We start from the raw sequence: 18,394 nt of genomic DNA, 5'->3' as shown, positions 1-18,394 counted from the left end.
GTTTGGAGAGCTTAATCGTGCCTGGGATGGTGTGTATGAGAACCAGGTGAGTGCTGCGTGCCGGGGCTTCCCCCAGCGCCCTGCCCTGGTCCCCCTGCTCCCTGCCCTTCCCTCTCCATCCCTGCCCCTTTCCCTGGCAGATGCAGGACTGTCCTTGTTTCATTTGGCACTCTTGCACCCCTTTATCCTAGGTACAGGTACTCCTCATTCCCATCTTTGGCTGCTGATTTGGGTGGGGGGCATTTCTCGCCGGACAGCGGCGTGCTGGGCGCAGGGAGCTGGGCGCAGGGAGCCCGTGTGCCCGCTGCTCCCCTCCCTAGGTCCCACCCCGTACGAAGGCGGGTGAGTACTGTGCTGCTGCTGGGGACCTCAGCTGGCTGCAGGCCCTGCCCCTGGGCATTCCCCGGGCTGCAGGTGCCAGGCTGCCCCCTCGGGGCTGCGTTTCCTTGCCCAGCTCATCCGGCAGAGCCAGAGGGATGGCCCTGCTCCCCTGGGCCCCCCTGCGCACACCTCTGCAGCTCCCCGTGCTGCTGCTGCTGCTCGGAAAAACAACAAATATTTTAGGCATTCTGCAGCAGCAGCTGAATTGTATCAAACTACTTCGTGCATCTGAGGCTTAAAGCCCTGAGTGTACATTTTGCAGGGGCACGTTCGGGGAGGCGTTGCGGAGGGGCAGCAGAGCCTCACTCTGCGAATCCTTTGTGAACCCACGGCCTCTGCGTACGGGATTTCCTGCATTTCTGCTCCTCCTCTTCTCTTGATTTTGTGTAGGGATGTTGGTGTGAAAACACTGCTTGTACTTCCTAAGCCTCCACGTGTTGCTTTGCTCCCCGCCTCGCTAGAGTACCCGCAGCGCTGTGCAGCCTGCAGGAGGTAGGAGCTGCTGGCTGTGGATGCTGGGCATTGCCAGGGCGGTGTTACCTGACCCTGCAGTGCCGTTTTACCTGCCTTATCCTGGCTTTCCGATCCCCATTTCCACATGGGAACCGCATCCCTGCCGGCTGCAAAAAGCTTGGGGATGGGATTTGGAGCTGGGAAATGGCACAACAGAGCTGTGCCGGGAGGGACGTCGGGGTCAGGGTTGTTTGTTGCGGGCTGTGAGTCCCCAGGGCTGGCTGTGGCAGGGACGTTGGGCTCACAGCTGTGTCCTGCCGTGCTGCAGGTGGCCGGGGAAGGGCTCCTGGGTGCAGGCACACGTGTGGGGCTGGAGGGGCTGCCCCCCAGCATCAGGGCAGGCAGGAGGGAGGCGCAGGTGCTGCCCCTCTGCTTCCCCAGCTGCTTCCTGGCGATGCAGGACCTGGAGTGATGCAGACAACTGTGTGTGCTTGTCGTCTGCTTGGGAACGGAGCCTGTGTTTATCTAAAAGTTTTGGGGTCTGGGGCTTTCCTCATCAGGGAGTTTGTACCTGGGCTATGGATTTGGGACTGGTTTTGCTCAGGACGTGGTGGTGGTGCAAGGCCATGGGCACCTCTGCCGAGGGGATGCTCTCCTGTGGCCAACCCAGAACAAAGGCACCTGGAAGCTCCCCGAGGGTCTGAGGCTTGTGGGTGTCCCAGCAGGGACTGGAAGGGTTAAACATGCTTTGCAGTGTGTTAAAAAAAAAAAGCCATTTCCTTCATGTCCAGAGACAGTTTATTTTCTGGGCATTCTTCGGGACTCAGGGAGGTGCCTTTTCTTTAAGGCATTTCCTGTAAGCAAGTTTATATTTGGACTGGGGAGGGGGCGGGGGGCGGAGGTCGGTGGGGAGGGGGCCGGTGCCCCGGTTGAGTGACCTCAGCTTTTGGCTCCTTCTCCCAAATTGTTCGAGGCAGTGGCCGCGGGGCGGGGGAAGGAGCAGGGTGGGGGCCGAGCAGCCCTCGCCGCGATGCCAGAAGCACCGAGCACACGGGGGGGTCACGCTGAGCAGGATGGAGTGACACTGGCTGGGGGGAGCAAAACCTCATCTGTGTCCAGCCCTCTGTGTTCAGGCAGGAGCACAATCCCCTTGCCAAGCCGTGCGTTCACAGCACCCCCTTGCTTTAAGCTCCCTTCTCGCTCTTGCTCCATTAGGAGCTGGGGACCTGGACCCGCACCCGGCGGTGCTCCGTGCGCCCTGGCAGTGCCCTGTGGGCATGGCTCTGGCTGCAGAAGGCATCGGAGAGGGATGGTGGGCTCTGGAAAACGAGGCTGGTGCCAGCAAGGGAGCTTGGTTTCAGCTGGCCTCATTGCTGCTGCAGAGGCTCGTGGTGGGAATTCGTGGCACGTGGGGCAGGGGCTGCAGAGCAGCTGCCCCGCGCTTGGAGGTGAGGAGCTGCTGTGGCTGCTGTGCTCTGTCCTTGTCCCTGCAAAGCTGTGACCTGCTACGGCACCATTAAACGATTAAACACCCTCCTCTCTAACACCCAGGCAGGCTTTCAGGTTAGCGCTGGCAGTTTGTGGGGCAGGGGGTTTATCCTCACCATCACTCACCCCTGCTAACACCAGCAGCAGCCTCCTGGTCTCACCCCACAGCACTCGGTGCCAGAACGAGGTGACTGCTGTCCCTTGCCACCTCTAAAGCCTTCAAGGTGACAAAGATGAGGCCTGCCAGAACCCAAATTCTGGGGCCCGTTGCTCACCATCTCTGTCTAATTTTGCTCTCCCTGCCCCCCAAGATAACGCTGATTTCTGTTAAAAACAAGCAAGCAGGCAAGTAATATAAGATCATCGAAGCGTATTGTGCTCTTGAGCAGATTTAGAGCAGATTTAACTCTTTTCCCGATGATATTTGATCAGACATTTATTCTCGTGCACACCCCTTGGAGCTTGCTGCCAGAGCCCCAGCTGCCCCTGGGATCGGGCGCAGCAGGTTGGGTTAAGCTCCGTGTCTCCAGCAATTCTCCCATTGTTCCCCATGCCAAGTTTCTTCTCCCCCATTTTGTTTTCTTTTTATTACCGTGATTTCCTAACATCGGAAGAGGCGAGTTATGAAACTGGAGTTATCCAAACACGTCTTGTTTGAAGATAGCGTTTCATCCAGCAGATGCAGCTTCCTGCCCTGTAAATGGTTTTCATTGTTTCTCCTTGGCTCCTGGCCCTATATCTGTTGGGGCCACTGGTGGTGTCGCTCGGCGCTGGCAGCCTGAGCAGTGGCAGCCCCAGCCATGAGCCACCGGTGGCCATGAGGCAGTGCGACAAGGCTGAACTGGGAGCACTGGTGTCTTGTAGACAGCCTCTGAAAACGTCTGGGAGGCTTGCTGGAGGCTGCCTCTGCCTGGGTTAAGGCAGGTGCCTGCTTTGGGGCTGGAGGGTGCTGCCTTGCTTCGGCTGCCGCTTCAGCAGGGGACACTCGGTTTTCCCATAGTGTCCGCTGCCCGGGGGCACCCGTTGGTGCCATTCCTGCTCAAAGACACACGAGTCAAAACGCCCCACGTGCCTTGTATGTACCCTGCTGCCTGTGGGATCCCCGTGTCTGAAGGCGATGAGCCCTTGGGGCCCGTGCCCCGGTGCCAGCTGCCGAGATGGAGACAAGAAGCGCACGGAGCGGTGACAGAACAGCGCCCTGCTGTCCCCGCTGCACACCAGGACTGTGCTGGGACAGGGACACGTGCAGGGACAGCTGCTGACCCAGCGGGCTGCCCTCGCGGTGCCAAAGAGGAGGGAAGCGGAGGAGCAGGTACATTTCGGTGATGCTGGTCGGTGTGACAAGGATTATTCCCACCTTGCTGGGGCGTCCCCAGGTGCCTGGGAAGAGGTGGGTGTGAAGCACCCTGGGGACATGCAGGGGAAGCGGTCCTCCCGCTGCCACCGCCTGCTGCGGGGCTCCCTGCCCTGCCTCGGGGTGATCCTGCCACGCGTGGTGTTTAAGGCCCTGAACTTGGATTCTGTGCCATGGGACAGGGACGGGGTCGGGGCTGCTCTGTGCTCCCGGGGGTCCCGATGCCTGCGGGGCTGCCCTGTCCCACTGAGCCTTTGGAGAGGGCGAGGCTGCTGAGGGCTCCGAGCAGCTCTGCTGTCCCAAAAAAACCCAAGGCTGGGTTTGTGGCAAGCCCCTGAGCCCCACATCAGTGTTACCTGTGGGAAAAGGGGGGAGGAGGATGAGGACGAGGCTGCAGAGGGGTCTGCAGCTCCTGCGTGCTCAGCGCGTGCTGCTCATCCCACGGAGCTGATCCATCCGCAGCAGCACGAGGAATGCCTTGGCCCTGCCTGTTTCAGAGTCAAAATCACTTGGCTTTGGCTGTGTTTGTGCCCTGTCTTAGTTTTCACCTTCGAGTTTTCTGTCCCTTAAGTTTCCCTGCCTAAACAATTTGCAAACTGCTCTCAGACTTGTAACCGTGCGAGCGCTCGCACCATGGCTGCCCCTGGCAGCTGACTGCAAAAACGCCGTGGGGCTGCTGCCCCTGACCGGGAGCACTTGATCCAGAAATCAGAAAAGACTGAACTGCTTTTCCAGTGGGACGGTTAAATAGGAAATGAAGAAAATAGTGATATGCTCCTTGAGCAGCTGCTACGAATGTGACCAGTGTGCTTATCTGTGGGACAGGAGGCTGCTCTCCCCTGCGCAGCCTGCTAGAGGGGGCGGTGGGTGAAGTCTGTTTTGGTGGTAAAGGGCTGGAAATTCTGCTTTTCTTGTCAACGGGGAGCAACCAGCACACACAGACAAAGCTGGGGGAGTTGGGTAGCTGGCCTCTGAGGGGTCCTTCAGCACGGCGACTTTGAACCCCAGCGTTTTGGAGAAGGAAAGCAGGCGTCTGCCAGCACCCTGCGAGGCAAGTGGGGGTCCTGCTGGGGGTGTGCACAGGTGGTGGGAGCACAGCAGCTGCTGGGGGGCTTCTGCTCCTCTCCTCCTCTCCCCCTCTCCTCCTCGGGCAGCTTCTGGGGAGCCGTGCTGCTGGTGGCTCAGGACAGCCGGGGTGCCGAGGTGCCTGTGGGGTTTGGTGGCCTCGTTCCCTGGCATCATGAAAACAGGATGGCGCTGTGGGTTTTGTTAATTCTTTGAAGCACGCTTTTAATTCTGCTTTTCAGAGAAAAAGTGAAATGCGGTCCCCAAGCACAGGGCCACCTGCTGCCGCCGAGGTGTGTGCGCCGCATCCTTCCTGTTCCAGACCACCCGGCAAGATGGAGCTGGGGGGGCCCTGGGGGCCGCTGGCAGCCGGGGTGTTGGGTCAGGGTCTCCTCACGCCCCATGCGAGGTGCGCTCCTGCTCTGTGCAGGCTGAAAGGGGCACGTGGGGTGCCCCCACTGATCCCACTCCCGTCCTCCCTGAGCAGTCCCCAGACGCTGGGAGGCTCTGTGGTGGCTGCAGGACACGTGGCGTGGGATTAAAGCTGTGGAGGAGGAGGAGGAGGCTCAGAGCCTGCTGGTAAGGCAAAGCTTTCCTGCCCGGTGCTGCGTGGCCCGGCACGGGGCTGCAGCCGGCTGGGACCCTGTGCTCCAGAGCTGGCGGGTGGCTGCGGGCATCTGGGCAGCGGGGAGCCGGAGGCAGGTTGGGGCTTGGTTGGAGCTGCCCGAGGGGGTGAATTTTGGGTGGGTTACATTTTACTGAGAGCAGAGCCCGTGCCAGTGGCTTCGAGAGGGGCTGGGTGTGCCGCAGAGCTCTTCCTTCGGCACCCGGCTGCACAGGAAGCCGCGGCGGGGAGCACGGCGGCCCCAGGGCACGAGCACGGCGGCGCTGCCCTGCCTCTCCTTGTGTCCTCCAGCTTTCCCACCTGCTGGAAAAGCCGAGATTTTTTTTTTATATTATTATTTATTTTTTATCTTCGCATGAATGGAGCGTGCTTTTGTGAATGTTCTTTACGGGATGTGGGGCTGCAGATGTTTGCTCATTAATTAAGCTCTGCAGAGCTGCTGGCGGAAGCAGCGCCAATCACTTGGCAGAGGGCTGCGGTTTGATGTTTTTCCTTCCTGCTCCCTTGTCAGCTAAGCCCTGAGCTAGCTGTCTGCTTGTGCAACGGTCCCTGCCCCTTCCCTGCTCCGCCAGAGCTGTGCTTTGGGCTGGTGCCGCCCATGCTGCGGTGGGCTGGGGTCCACCACGCAGGCGCATGGGGAAGGGGTTCACCGCTCACATCTCTGTCCCCTGGCCGCAGTCTGTCAGGGAAGGTAGAGGATAAAAGGTCAGAAGTTGAAGTTATTTGTGTTTGATGAGGTTCGCTGACATTTCGTCTTCCGTCTCCATAGGGAGGAGGAAAGCACGGTGAATTAACAACATCTGCCTTGGCAGGGAGAGCCCCGCCTGGCTCTGGGTCAGTCCTGCCTCATGAGACCTGAAGCCTCCACGATCCCGATCTCCTCGTTAAACACGGAGGCGGTGATCTCAGATGTCCTTGGGCTTCTCTCGGCACTGGCAGAGTCTCTCACCTGCCCAGCTGCCTCACATGGTGAAATCTCCTGCTCTGCGGCCGTGTGTGCCACCCCCCCAGCAGGGGCTGTGCTTGTAAGCGGCTGCTGGCAGTGAGGACAGATAGAACTGGATCCTGTGCAATTCTGTGCTCTGCGCGTTATTGAGGCACTTCTGTCGCCTTGCCAGGCTCCTGAGCCAGTTGGGGTGTCGGGTGGCCCAACAGGGCCTTGGACATCTCTTTTCCAGCTCCCTGCTGCACGTCATGCCCCTGTTGTCCCCTGCAGCGTGCCTGGGGCATGGCAGAGGAGAGGAGGCTCCTGCTGCACTGGACCAGGGCGCTGAGCCTGGGAGCTGAAATTCGCCTCTGTCACGGAGCTGCTGGGTCTGGGGACGGCTGGGGGGACGTGGTGCCAGCTGCGGGTGCCCCAGTTCCTGCTGCCTTATCTCTCCAGCCCAGCGGGCTGCCACATGTGATTTATCCAGTAACGGCTCCTTATCCGGATGGGGAAAATAGTGACAGCGGGCAGGGCTCGTAAAGGAGAGCAAATAAGGCAAAAGGAGCATGGGCACGCTCTGCTGGACCCGATGGTGCTGGGGTGCACATCGGTGTGGGGGGACAGGGCACTGCTTGTCCCGAGGGGCTGCCTGGCTGTGCCCCCAGGCAAGTGGAGCGGGCGCTCAGCACAGCGCGTGTCCCTCCTGCATCGTGTGGTGTCCGGCACAGGAGCGAGGTACGGGAGCTGCAGGGTGCTGTGGGGTGCTGCAGGGTGCTGCAGTCGGTGTGCTGCTGCCGTCGAGGCTGAGCAAGATGTGCTGGAGCCCTGGGGCTGGCTTTTTGCAAAGGAACAGGAGCAGAGACTTGTGCAGCAGACGTTTCAAGGCAGCTCAGCACTCGGTTTCCTAACCACTTGTGAAAACCCAGTGTGCATGAAGGGCTCTGAGTCCCTTCAGAAAATGAGTGTGAGTCAAAAATTAGTTACTCATAAAAATAGGCACGGATGAGTCCTAGAAAGTAGTGAGCTGATTGATTTACCGCAAGTGACGTTAGCCTGCAGCTCTGAGGTAGAAGCTTTTTTAAGACAAAGGCTTCCTGAGAAACATCAACAGAAGGACGACTGCATGGCAACGAGCGTGGCTTGAGGAGGTGTCAGTGTGTTAAAGCATTGCTCTGAGAGGCACAGGTTGAATGCTGGGGAAGCTTAGGTGACTGAAGTGCTTCCATGCAAGCCATCCATGAGCGGGGCTGAGGTGGCAAGGGGAGGCTCCACGCTCTGGGAGCTGCCCCGAGGCTCAGGAGAGGTGGGTATTGCTGCCAAGGTCCTCGCTCCGCAACGCTCGGGCACTCAGGAGGACTTTGAGCCCTGCCCGAGTGCCCTTCCCGGCTGGCTGCCCGCTGGCCGAGGAGCCCTGAGCAGCTCCGAAAACCTTTCCCTCTGTGTTTCTGCCCAGCGCTGCGGCACCGTGCCCACCTGCCTGCTGCAGCGGGGGCTCTGCTGGAGGGCTCTTCCCATTCTCCCTGCAGGTGAAGGTCCTGCTGTGACTATTTGATTTCAAAGCTTTGCTCATGTAACCCCCGAGGAGCATCGAATGTGGGCTGGAGCCACTTTCTCCAGTCCCCGTGAGTAAGCCCTTCATCAGGAGGGGGATTTGTCTGCCATGAGCTGCTCCTCGCTTCGCTGTTGCCCTTCCAGCTGCAAGCACAAGCGGGGCCATTGTGCAGTGGGGTCAGCACTCAGCCAGGCAAAAAAGCCCCGTGTAGGTCTTGCTGTGACACATCTCCTTCTGCTTAAACAGGGACTTTCAGATGGAAGGGAAGCTGGGAAAAGCATGTCTGTTCCTGCCAAAAGGAGCTTATTTGCGAGTAACTGGCCTCTGTTGTCTAATGCTGCTCCCGCCAATGGCCGGTGTGTTGAATTAGGGCTTCCTGCTGTCTTCTAACTCATGGGCTTCTCCTTGGCGTGACCCTAGGGAGGTCTTCCTGTATTTCTGACCTTGTGTCTGCAGCCACGGGAATCAGTCTGAGGCATTTGGCGTCATAACTTCCCCTGAGCCTGGGTAGCTGTGCGAGGAGGGCGTGTGTCTGCGTGTAAAACCCTGAGAAGGCCGGGAAGTGCTTGGCTAATTAGCAGAGCTGAAGGAGAGAGTGATTTTAACCAGCTCTGAGGAGCCCTTCCCATCGCTTACAGGAGATGTGGGGGGTTTAAGCCTGGTCCTTCAGCTACAGGTAAGTGCTGTGCCCTCCGTGGATCCTCAGGTCCCCCTGCCATGATGGGCGCTGTCTCCTTGCCGTGTCCCACCAGGCTTCGCTTGCTTCGGCTCCTTGGAAAATGCCACGTTGGGCATTAAGGGCCTGGGGTTACTCTGCGTGTGGGCTGCAGGCAGGGTGGCTGGGGCGCAGGGGAGCAGAGCTGAGCCGGGCAGAGGTGGCTCCTCTGGTGGGACGCTGATGGGACCAGGCCAGGTGGGCCGGGTCCATAATTCCCAGTGCAGGTGCGTGGTTCTGCTTCCATCCGGATTCGGCGTCCTGACTGTCAGGTCAGCATACGCGTCCGTAACATCGCTCGAGGCCAGCTTTCACATCCTGTTTTGTAATATTCCCTGACATTCCCCACATTCCTGGCAAGGAGACTTCTGTATTTTTAAAAATATTCCTTTGTCTCTTCACAAATCGGTGACATCCCTTAAAACTACTTCTCAAGAAGTCTGTTGGCTTGCTCCGCAGCAGCTCCTGTTGGCTTCATAATGAAAAGGGAGCCTCGAGCTTGGAGCCCAGCCCCACCATCATCCCCTCCCAATGGGGAAAGAGCGGGAGTGGGGAAGAGGGAGGCCTGTGGGGCTCAGGTGTGTTCCTTACGGCTTGGCTCCGTGTTACCTGGGTGTAAGGCAGAAAGCCGAGGGGAGGCAGGGATGTTCTGCAGCCCCCTCAGCCTCCTCTCCTGGGCAGCGTTTCAGTTTGCTCCAGGCACGGGGACTGCACCGGCTGTCTCCTCCAGCTCTGTGCAGCCAGCACAGGCTCTCTCCTCCCTTCTCTCCCACCTAAAAATGCTGGCTGACTGGAAACCCGGGAGGCAGCCGCTGCCCTTTTGCTGCAACTGGAAATTGCCGTCTGGTTTCCTTCTGTGGCGCCACAGGAGCGTTAACGACAGGAAGGTCCGGCCAGGGCCGTGATGGAAGAGGCTCTTCCTGAGGAGACCTGGAGCACTGTCCCCATGCTGAGGGGAGGCCGTGGCAGCGGGCAGGACGTGCCTGTTCTCGGTTTGGAGATGTCATTAACCTGCTCGTGGGATCCTTGTGCGGCGTTACTGTAGGCCGTGTGGTGGGCTGGGCCCAGCAGCCGCCGCGCCACCTTCCCTGACAGCACCCTGCAGGGCCGTGGCGTTGCTGCCGCTGAGGCCCGGGGCTTCCTTGCATCGCTGGGACGTGAGATCACGTTTGGAAGCGTCTTCGGGCTCCTCCCGTGGTGCTGGAAATTTTGCACATGGTCACTGGTAACTCGGATGGCCACGGCGACGCCTCCACATCTGCAGCGATTCCCTGGTGTCAGCGGGACGCCCTCGTGGCCACGCGTTTGGGTCTTTGCGTCCCACTCCCTGCCAAGGGCTGCCCTCGGGTGGATCCGCCAGCCCGCTCCCTCGCTGTCCCCTTCTGCACTTCGGGCCGGGGCTCCCCTGCCAGGTCCCGCTCCAAGGAGGGGATCTCGCAGCTCGTTCTGTACACGGATCGTGCCAAAAGCGCTGAACGAGGAGAGTGCAGTTACAGAGAATGTGCTTCTCATTATGGGGGCTAATCCCATGTCGTCCAAAGCTGCTTATTCGGAGCGCGTTGTTCCCCGTAGCTGCAGCCGGCCTGACGGGGCTGTGTGAGTCCTGCCTGCATGAAGGGAAGGTGTGCTCCCCTGACAAAGCGAAGCACCGGTGGGTTGAGCACAAACCATGAATTTGGCAAATTTGGCAATCAAATCCATGTATCTCGGATAGCAGGTACTGCCATTCTTGTCCCTGACCAACCATGTCTTCAAAGCTTCTGGTCCCCTTTGATATCCTGAGGAACCGGGAAGTTTATGATGGCACCGGGCCCCGCTTTCCATTCTGCCAGCTCTCCCAGAGGACGTGGTTCCCGCAGGAAAGGCCGGATCCAGCCGTGCTCCTGCCTGGCTGGGAGCAGCTCGCAGCTCTGCGGTTTGCCAGCCACTGGCCCCCAGCAGCCGCTCGGTGTGACAGAAGCCCCGCCACGATGGGGTTAGGGCGGCACCGCGCCTCCCCACCGGCCCTGTGCAGTCCCCATGAAATGAGGCTCTGCAGGAAGCGACGTGGGCGACCCGAAGCAGCTCCATTTTCTGATCGCACCTGAACGCTGCAGCCTGCCCTGCTGGGGAGGGCGTCCAGACTGCGGGCACCCCACGCCCGCTGTCTGCAGGGGACAGGAACGCCCCTGTGCAGGGCGGCTGCTGTCCGTGAGTCACCGTGGGAGGGCAGTCAGTCTGTCCGGCCTGCGGCAGCCCTTCCCGAGAGCTCGAAATAGTTAAGCAGCCTGCATGCATGCATATGCGCTATCGCTTTAGCTTTCTGTGCGCTCTCCCCCTCCTACTCCCACCCCTGCTATTTAAACAGTTCAGCCTTTTGCACAGGCGTAGATATCCTGTTTGTTGCTGAAGAGAAATTAGACGGCTTTCCGTACCCGCCGGGTCGGTGAGGGCAGGTTTTAGAAGCTGGGTTCTCTAGGCCCGCATGGAAAAAGTCGGAGCTCTCCAGCTGCCTGCCGCCGGGAAGGACCTCGGCCAGGAGCCCTCTCGCTGCCCGTGGATGGTGCCCAGCGTGGCTGAAGCGGGGCCAGGAGGGCAGTGGTCATGCTGATATTCCTCTCTGCATTTAAGTCACAGTCTCCAATGAACAAAGCCAGGACTAACAGCTTCTGCCATGGTGAGTCTGCTCGTGCCCCAGCTCTGTATTTTCATCCCGTAGAAGCTTTCAGCCAAGAAACATGCTTTAAAGGGGGAGATGGAAAAGTCTGTGGGATGACCTTTTTCCTTGTCAGAGATTTCTTGGAAACAGCATTTCCTCTGCAGTTAGTTAGTTTGCCTTGGCTTTTACACCGCAGGGTGAGGGAAGGGTTAGGAGGTGCCATTTGTTTTGTTGTTAAGCTTTCTGTTTTGAAAACCAGAACAGATCTTCCTTTACCTTTTTTCTTTTCTTATTTTTTTCTCCTTGAACTGATCTGTGGCTTCTGTGCTGGGCGAGGGGCTGCAGTCACTGCCACTGCTGCTCGCCCGGATGCGAGCCCCAAGCCCCTGATAAGATGAAGGCACTAATATTTAGGGTGCGGTTGTGCTCGATAGGAAGGAGAGGGGAAATGGATGCGACAAAGCACAGACTGGTTTCGGTTACGCAGTGTGTGGCTTTCATTTCAACCCCTCTGCTCCCTGCTTAAGATGCTGCAGACACAGTAGATCTGTAGCCTCTTTAATATTTGGGCTTATTTCTCACCGAGTCAGCCAAGCTGGTGAAAGCTGTGACTCCGCGGCATGCCAGCTCTTAGGAACCTTTGATTGTTTCCTGAGGCCGTGCCAAAATGCCCTGCTGTGCGCGCTGCCCCCAGCCCCGGCCAGGCAGCGAGAGTGCCCGGGGTCGGGAGCCCACTTTGGCCGGGAGCCCCGGGGCACACTGATGTGCCAGCCCTGCCACGGGGACGTTCGGTGGCCCAGCGCCGCCTGCTCATTGAAAGGCAGCTTTCAGATAGAGGAGAGGAGGACAGGAAGGAGGGGGGAGGAGAGGGAAAGAGCCTCGCCGCGGAGAAGGGCAAGCTGCGGGGCGGGGAGGGGACGGATGCGCGCTCACAGCAAATGGAAATTCCTGCCCGGGAACTGCCGCGCAGCTGTGCGGTGACCAATGCACCAGCAATGCCGCTGGGGTCTCAGCGCAGCGCTGATGTGCTTTGGACAGCAAGAGGGATCTGGGACTTGTTGTTAATCCCTTAATGCTCCAGGTGGGAGAGCTCCTATGGGCAGAGCGAGAGTCCTGCCCCAGCTCATGCAGCCCGTGTTTGCAAGAGAAACGTTATTTGGCTGCGTTTTGGAGTTGTGTTCCTGAGTTTTGGTTTCACGCCTTGATTTGCGGTTTTCTCCGGAAGAGCTGTAGGAGGCCTGGGAGCTGCGTGCCAGCAGGCGCTGCCGAGGGGGAGCGGGGCGCAGCGACATGGGCTTTGCTGTGCCCGTCCCGGTGGGCTTCGCACAAAGTGAGGCTGTGGAGCAGGGAAAACACCCTGTGTTTTGTAAATTAAATCCTGCATGTGCTGGGGGCAGGCTAAGGGGTGGTACAGCCATCAGCTGTCTGCCCGTGCTGGGCATGCTGTTAAATGCCTGGAGCGTGGTGGGATAATGCACAAGTGACCAAGGAGCACGCGCAGCACCTGTGCGGAATCGCTGGGCACCTCGGCTGGCACAGCTCCCCGCGGGGCAGATGCAGTAGGAGGATGGAGGGACTGGAGGACAGACAGGGTTGGGCCAAAGCAAGCGGCACCCCGTGGCACGGGCAGGTGGGGAGGGTGGCCTCAGGGTCCCGTTTCAGGACCTGATGCCCAGGGAGTCAGGCAGAAAAGGTATCAGGGCATTGTGCACAGCTGGAGAAATACTCGATTCTGGCTTATCTTTGTACAGTGGCGTTTAAAAAGAGAAGAGCCCTGACGTAAGGCCCTGTGCCTCTGCTGAGAACCCGGGGCCTGTTTCCTCCTGTGCCGGGGCTGTGGCAGCGCCCGCCCAGCCCTGGCTCCAGGCTCTGTCCCCAGGGGCTGCGCGATGCTGGGTTCTGCTCCTGGGCAGCACCAAAAGGCAGCAGGGAGCCCGTGTGGGCTTCCTCTGGTAACAGAGACAGGTGTTTCTTCTAACTGAATGCACAGAAATAGGGAGGAATTCCTTCATGTCTTAAGCAAATAAATATTTTGTAGTACTTAGAAGCAAGGGAGCTGAGGAGAGCTCCCAGGCACGCAGCGCAGGAGAGGTTTCGGCAGGTTGCACTGCCTGGGGTCAGAGACCTGCACCAGCTGCAGGTGCTGCGTTACCGAGGTGAGAGCTCTGCAAAGATGAGAGCTGAGCTGCTACCAGTTCCTGGCGTCAGAGCACGCCTGCAGTTTCCCTGTGCCCTGACTGCTGGCCTTCAGTGGCAGCTCGTGCCGGGTCTCTGACTCGGTGCCAGCGCTGTGGCGAGAGCAGCGCCGTGGCGCAGCTCCCTGGGCGCAGCCTGACGGCGTGCCAGAGGTGGCACCGGGCTGCAAGCACATCTCGCCAGCGAGGCCGGCTCTGAAAGGCTTCCCAGCAGTGGAAAAATGGAATCTTATTTTCGTCAAGGTAAAGACACGCATCACGGGGCTCCTCCGTGGCGGGCGCCGTGCCCCAGCGCCATCGGGGGGGTCTCTGGAAGAGCCCGGCCACGGGGACGGCGTCCGCTAGTCCAAACAAAGCGCGCGTGAGATCCGTGGGATGACCAACAGGAAAACAACAGTGCAATTTTAGAAAGGGTGGGATACAGGATGGGCAAGGAGGATTAGTTCTGCTGAACGTCCAAGTAGCTGTTTCCATCTTGCTTCTCTTCTGGGTTTCCAGTATCAGGAGTTAGATCACCCAGACACCGCGGCCACCCGAAGACAGGCATGTGTCAGACAACACATGCTCAATAAACCAGTGGTTGGATTGTCAGGGGCCTGAATTAGGAGGAGGCACAGCTCTGCTCTCCTGGCACAGTGCACAGGCTGCAGAAAATGCTTGTGTGCGTTACTGCGTTTGCACACCTGCAGGCTGCTGCTTGGCCCCATGGTGGGTTTGGTCCAGGATTGTTTGTGTGTGTGTGTGGAGGGAAGTGTGGAGAGCTGCTGCAGGGCTGCTGCTGTTTTATTCTGCCCAGCTGGGTGCCGTGTTTTTCCTTCATCTCTCTCCTTCGAGTTGTGCAGGAGTGGCTCGGTGTTCTTAGCTTGCCAAAGGCTGGCGAACTGCAAGCATTCAGCTCCTGCTGGTGCCGTGCAGTCACCGCTACAAGCAGCACTTGCAGTCCTGCTGGGTGCTTCAGCCACACCAGCACCTCCTTTTTAACTCTCTTCTCTATCCCCTGTACGTGTATGTGCATTTGTGCAGGCAGCAAATCAGGGCTGCTGGGCTCAGAGCAGCTGGAGGAGCACAGGGGGAGCGAGGAGGATGGGTGAGGGTCTTGGCCCTTCCTGGCCCTTTGTTTCTGTTCCCGTGGGTGCCCCATCCCTTCCCGTGTCCCCACCAGACACCTGCTCTGCAGCGACAGCCTCTGCGCCTCCAACCCCGGCCCCCCGCGCTCTGCGGGGTGCAGCCTGCAGCCAAGGGCCACGAGGAGGAATCCTGGGGCAGACAAAGGTGCGAGAAGCCACCGAGGTGTGGAAATGCCTGTGGGGAGCGCGTGGCTATAATTACACTGAGGGGAGGAAGTGACCACGTTGCCTTCCAGCCCCCGGACCGGGTGCCTCACCTCGCTCACACACAGCCTGGCCTTTGTGCAGCCGCAGGGCTCAGCCTCCAGCCCAGCCAGCAGCAGCCCCCAGCTCCCAGCCCCAGCCCCTGCCCGCTTACAGGAGGGGACCCAGGCTCAGCTGGTGGCTGTGGTGATGTGCCCCTGTGGTGCTGCGTGGGTGCTTTTGGGACGGCCTCTCCCTCCCCAGGCCCGACCCCGCTGGGCACAGCCCTGCCTCTGTCCCGGCGTGGCTGAGGGGACGGTGGCACAGCCACGTGGGCATGGTGCCTCTGTGTCACCTCTGGCAGCCAGTTCCCCAAGGAGTTCCCCTGGCTCATCCCGCACCACGCACATGTCCAGGGCACGAGCCCTAGGGCTCCGGAGCCACCTGGGGCTGGCGGTGCCACCGCACTGTCACCTCCCCGCTGCAGCTCGGCCACGCGGTGCCACGGGGCTCCTCGGAGCCTGGTGGAGGCGGCTGAACAACTCCTTGCTGGTGACAGAGCAGGCAGCAGTTCCCAAACCTTGTGAGACCTCTTCACAGTGCTGAGGTTAATTTTGGAAACCCACCGCATCTGGGCCGGCGTCCAGCCGAGCTTCTCATTCCTGTCTCTGTGCCCTCTCCTGCAGCTTTGCAATCCCTGCGGTGTGCCTCCCTCGCTGTGAAGCCTCTGGGGGAGACCATGGGGTGACCCCGTTGTTTTGTTTCCCTTGTGCTGTTTTGGGGTGAGCAGACCTGGGGCTGTGCCCTCACTGGGGGGGAGGGATGCGGGCATTTGGGACCGAGGGGTCTGGACCTGGCCCTCTGCTGTGCTTGGGTGGTGCCAAACCCGGTGCTGGGCACAGAGCTGGGCACCGCAGGCAGAACTGGATCCTCTGCCTTCAGTGGCACCGCTGCTGGCCCCGGTACCATTGGCAGGCGTAGGCAGCGGGTTTCCTGCATGAGGTGGGCATTTCGGGTCCTCGCTTGGTTAAGTGGCCGCGGCACCGACCCCTGGGTTAGGAAGCGTGTTGGGATTTTCTGTTATTCCTGTAAAAATAGGCGAGGGCTTGCGCTTGCAAGCCAGGAAGAGAAGCTGAGCCCCTGCATATCCAGTGTTGTAGGCAACAGTTTATTCTGAAGTGTGATGGAAAGAAAACACGCACGCACACAGCGAGGTTCCCGCGCTGGCGCACAGCAGCCGGGGGCGGCTCCCCTCGCGTCTGATTTCCTGGCTTTCCATGATGTAATGCAGGGGCGATGCGATGGCGGGGTTTTCTGTTCACTCACTAATTGGGTGTGTGGGGCTTTCTGCGGGGAATTTGGAAGCTTGCTCGGAGAGGCTCGGTCCTGGGGTGTTGCTTCTCCCTTTTTTCTCATTTATTTTAAAGCGAAAGTGCCGAGCCGGGGTTCTGGGAAGTGCTTTTCCTATCAGTGACTGTGTTTGCTTCCAGTGATTCAGCTCGCTCCTTTTAGACCTGTCTGGCCTTGTACTGCATCTCCTGGCCTTCTGCCCATCCATGCCCCCTCCCGGGGCTGGCAGTGATGGCATGGGGAACCCGAGTCCCCAGCGGACTCGAGGGAGGGGCGCCAGCCTCCAGCCCCCCCTCCTGCCCCCAAACCTGCAGCTGTGTGAAGTGCCGTGGTGCAGGGACTGTGCTGGGTACTGGATGCGAGGGGAAAGGTTGTGCTTTTCTTCTACTTTCACTAGCAAAATGAGAGCCTCTTACCTCATTTTCACTTTCCGCTCCCCACTGCAGGGTGCTGGGACACGCAGTCGGCCCCAGCTGCCATCTCCTTCCCAAATCCCTTTGTTCCCCTGCCCCATCCCAGCAGTGGGCGCAGCCCCCGTGCTGCTGGAGCCTCGTCCCTGGGACCTGTGTGGGGCAGCTGCCGGTCCCTGTGGTTGAGACAGGGCGTTGGGGTGGGGAGGGTGCCCGTGCTGCCTCTGCCTTGGGCCACGGCACCCGGCAGCTGCTGGAAAAGGGCAGAAGCTTTGCCTGGGGGACTCTGGTGGCTTGTAGGTGCTGTGCACCAACAGGAGCTTTATCCAGCGGGAGTGGTGGTGCTGGGTTCCCCCGTGGGGATGTCCGGCTGCTTGCTGAGGGCTCATCTCACTCTGATGCGGGAGCTGGCACCGTGCTGCCCATCTACCTGCCCGCTGTGTCCATGGAAGGTGCCAGCAGCTCTCTGTGTGGCTTCACTCCTCTGTCAAACCTGGGCGAGCTGGCCAGCAGGTCGGGGTGCTGCTGGTACCGACAGCTGGAGGCATGCAGGGAGAGGGCAGGGTTGTGTAAGACCCCTTAGGAAACCCATCTAAAAATAACAGGATCCGGCCTGCCCTCCTTCCCCTCCCCGATGCCTCTGACATCCAGGATGGCAGGGCTCTGGCTTTACACCCCCGGTATCTGCGGTGTGCTTTTGGTGCCAGAGCTGTGGGGTGGCGGTGGTCACGGCCCCGTGCCCCCATGGCCCCGCAGGCATGGTTCGTGATGGGTGACCCCGTCACGGCGTCCGGCCACGGTGCTGCTGCCGCCGAGTCCCCGCAGGCCATTCACAAGCTGCGCGTGTCATTCGCATGAGTGTTTTTCTGCCCATTCTTATCGAGACTCGGAAAGATCCTTTCCTGTGCTTCCTTGGGAAAGTACTTCTGTGGAAAGGGTGGTGGGAGGAGGAAGCCGGCAGCCGGCTCCGTCCGGGACGGGGACACTTGGAAACCTTTTCTGTGCCAGCTGGAGGCGGGGAGGCTCCTGCGTGCTGGGGCAGGGCGGGCGCCTGGGCTCTGCGTGGATCCAGAGTGGGGTGAGGACAGGCAGCGTGAGGACAGGCACTGAAGGCAGCACCACCAAAACGTCTCTCTCTGCCTCCCCACATCCACGGGGCGATGTGCGGGGGCTCCCACGGGTGCAGGCTGCCTGTGGCTGCGCTGGGTGTCCTGTGGCTCCCGCATGTCCCCGCGCAGACCCGTCCGGCACCGCAGGCATGCTCTTCTACCAGCTCGGTCCCGCTGCTGTAAGGGGTAAGCGGGGCACCAGGGCATGCCAGGAGGGCGCACGGCTCTGCTCCCGGCTGCCCTTCCCTTCCCTCTGCTGTCCCTTTCGGGGGGTGGATGTGCCAGACCCATCTCTTCCTGCGGGTGGGGGGGATTCGGGCTCTGTGGGGGCTGCAGAGGGTCCTGGCTCCCAGCCCTGCCCTTCCCACGAGGCTCGGGACGCAGCTAAGGGCAGCTGCGCAGCCTGGACCCGCGTTCGGATGCTCGTTCCAAACCTCCTCCCCAAAACGTCCCAAGTATTTGGGTCGAGGGTTTTGGCTTCCTCCGCCTGCTTTGCCTGCGGGCTGCTCTCCCTCAGGTCCCGTACACCCGAGGAGTTTCCCAGAACACGGTGCTGGCAGTCGGACGGGCTCGCCCTGGGGATAGCTGGGCTGTGCATGAGGGAACCGGGCTGGGCAGGGGGCAGCAGAAAGCCAGGGGGGCTCCTTGCATCCCCTGGCCGGCCACAGCCACGGCTGGGCCCGGCACCGCTGAAATTCCCCTGCCTGGGACGGGGCCGAGCCCCGAGCAGGGCGCCCTGCGGCCAGGGGGAAAGCAGGCTGGGAAGAAAAGGGGGTGGTCGGGATGGGGGAAGTGGGAGGGAAAATGGAAGGCTCCTCTGG

The 18,394-nt window shown here is 60.2% G+C and overlaps 1 protein-coding gene across 6 annotated transcripts in view; it reads left to right on the top strand.

The window, feature by feature from the left end:
- The window catches only part of STARD8 (StAR related lipid transfer domain containing 8), a 60,269-nt gene that overhangs the window by 28,633 nt on the left and 13,242 nt on the right, over positions 1-18,394 (top strand). The window contains exon 1 of one of the 6 annotated variants that reach the window (XM_068696676.1): positions 10,599-11,217. The exons of 4 other annotated variants lie outside the window; for them this stretch is intronic. In XM_068696676.1, coding sequence (XP_068552777.1) covers positions 11,145-11,217 — 73 coding nt within the window. In that variant the 5' untranslated portion in view covers positions 10,599-11,144. Of the gene's footprint in view, positions 1-10,598; positions 11,218-17,458; positions 17,760-18,394 lie in introns of those variants that run through there. One more of the 6 variants, XM_068696678.1, reaches the window with a different exon arrangement.

This window comes from Anas acuta, chromosome 13 (assembly GCF_963932015.1).
Source record: "Anas acuta chromosome 13, bAnaAcu1.1, whole genome shotgun sequence".
NCBI classification, from domain to species: domain Eukaryota; kingdom Metazoa; phylum Chordata; class Aves; order Anseriformes; family Anatidae; genus Anas; species Anas acuta.
The sequence above is the reverse complement of the archived record's forward strand: the minus strand, read 5'-3'. Positions and strand labels throughout refer to the sequence as shown.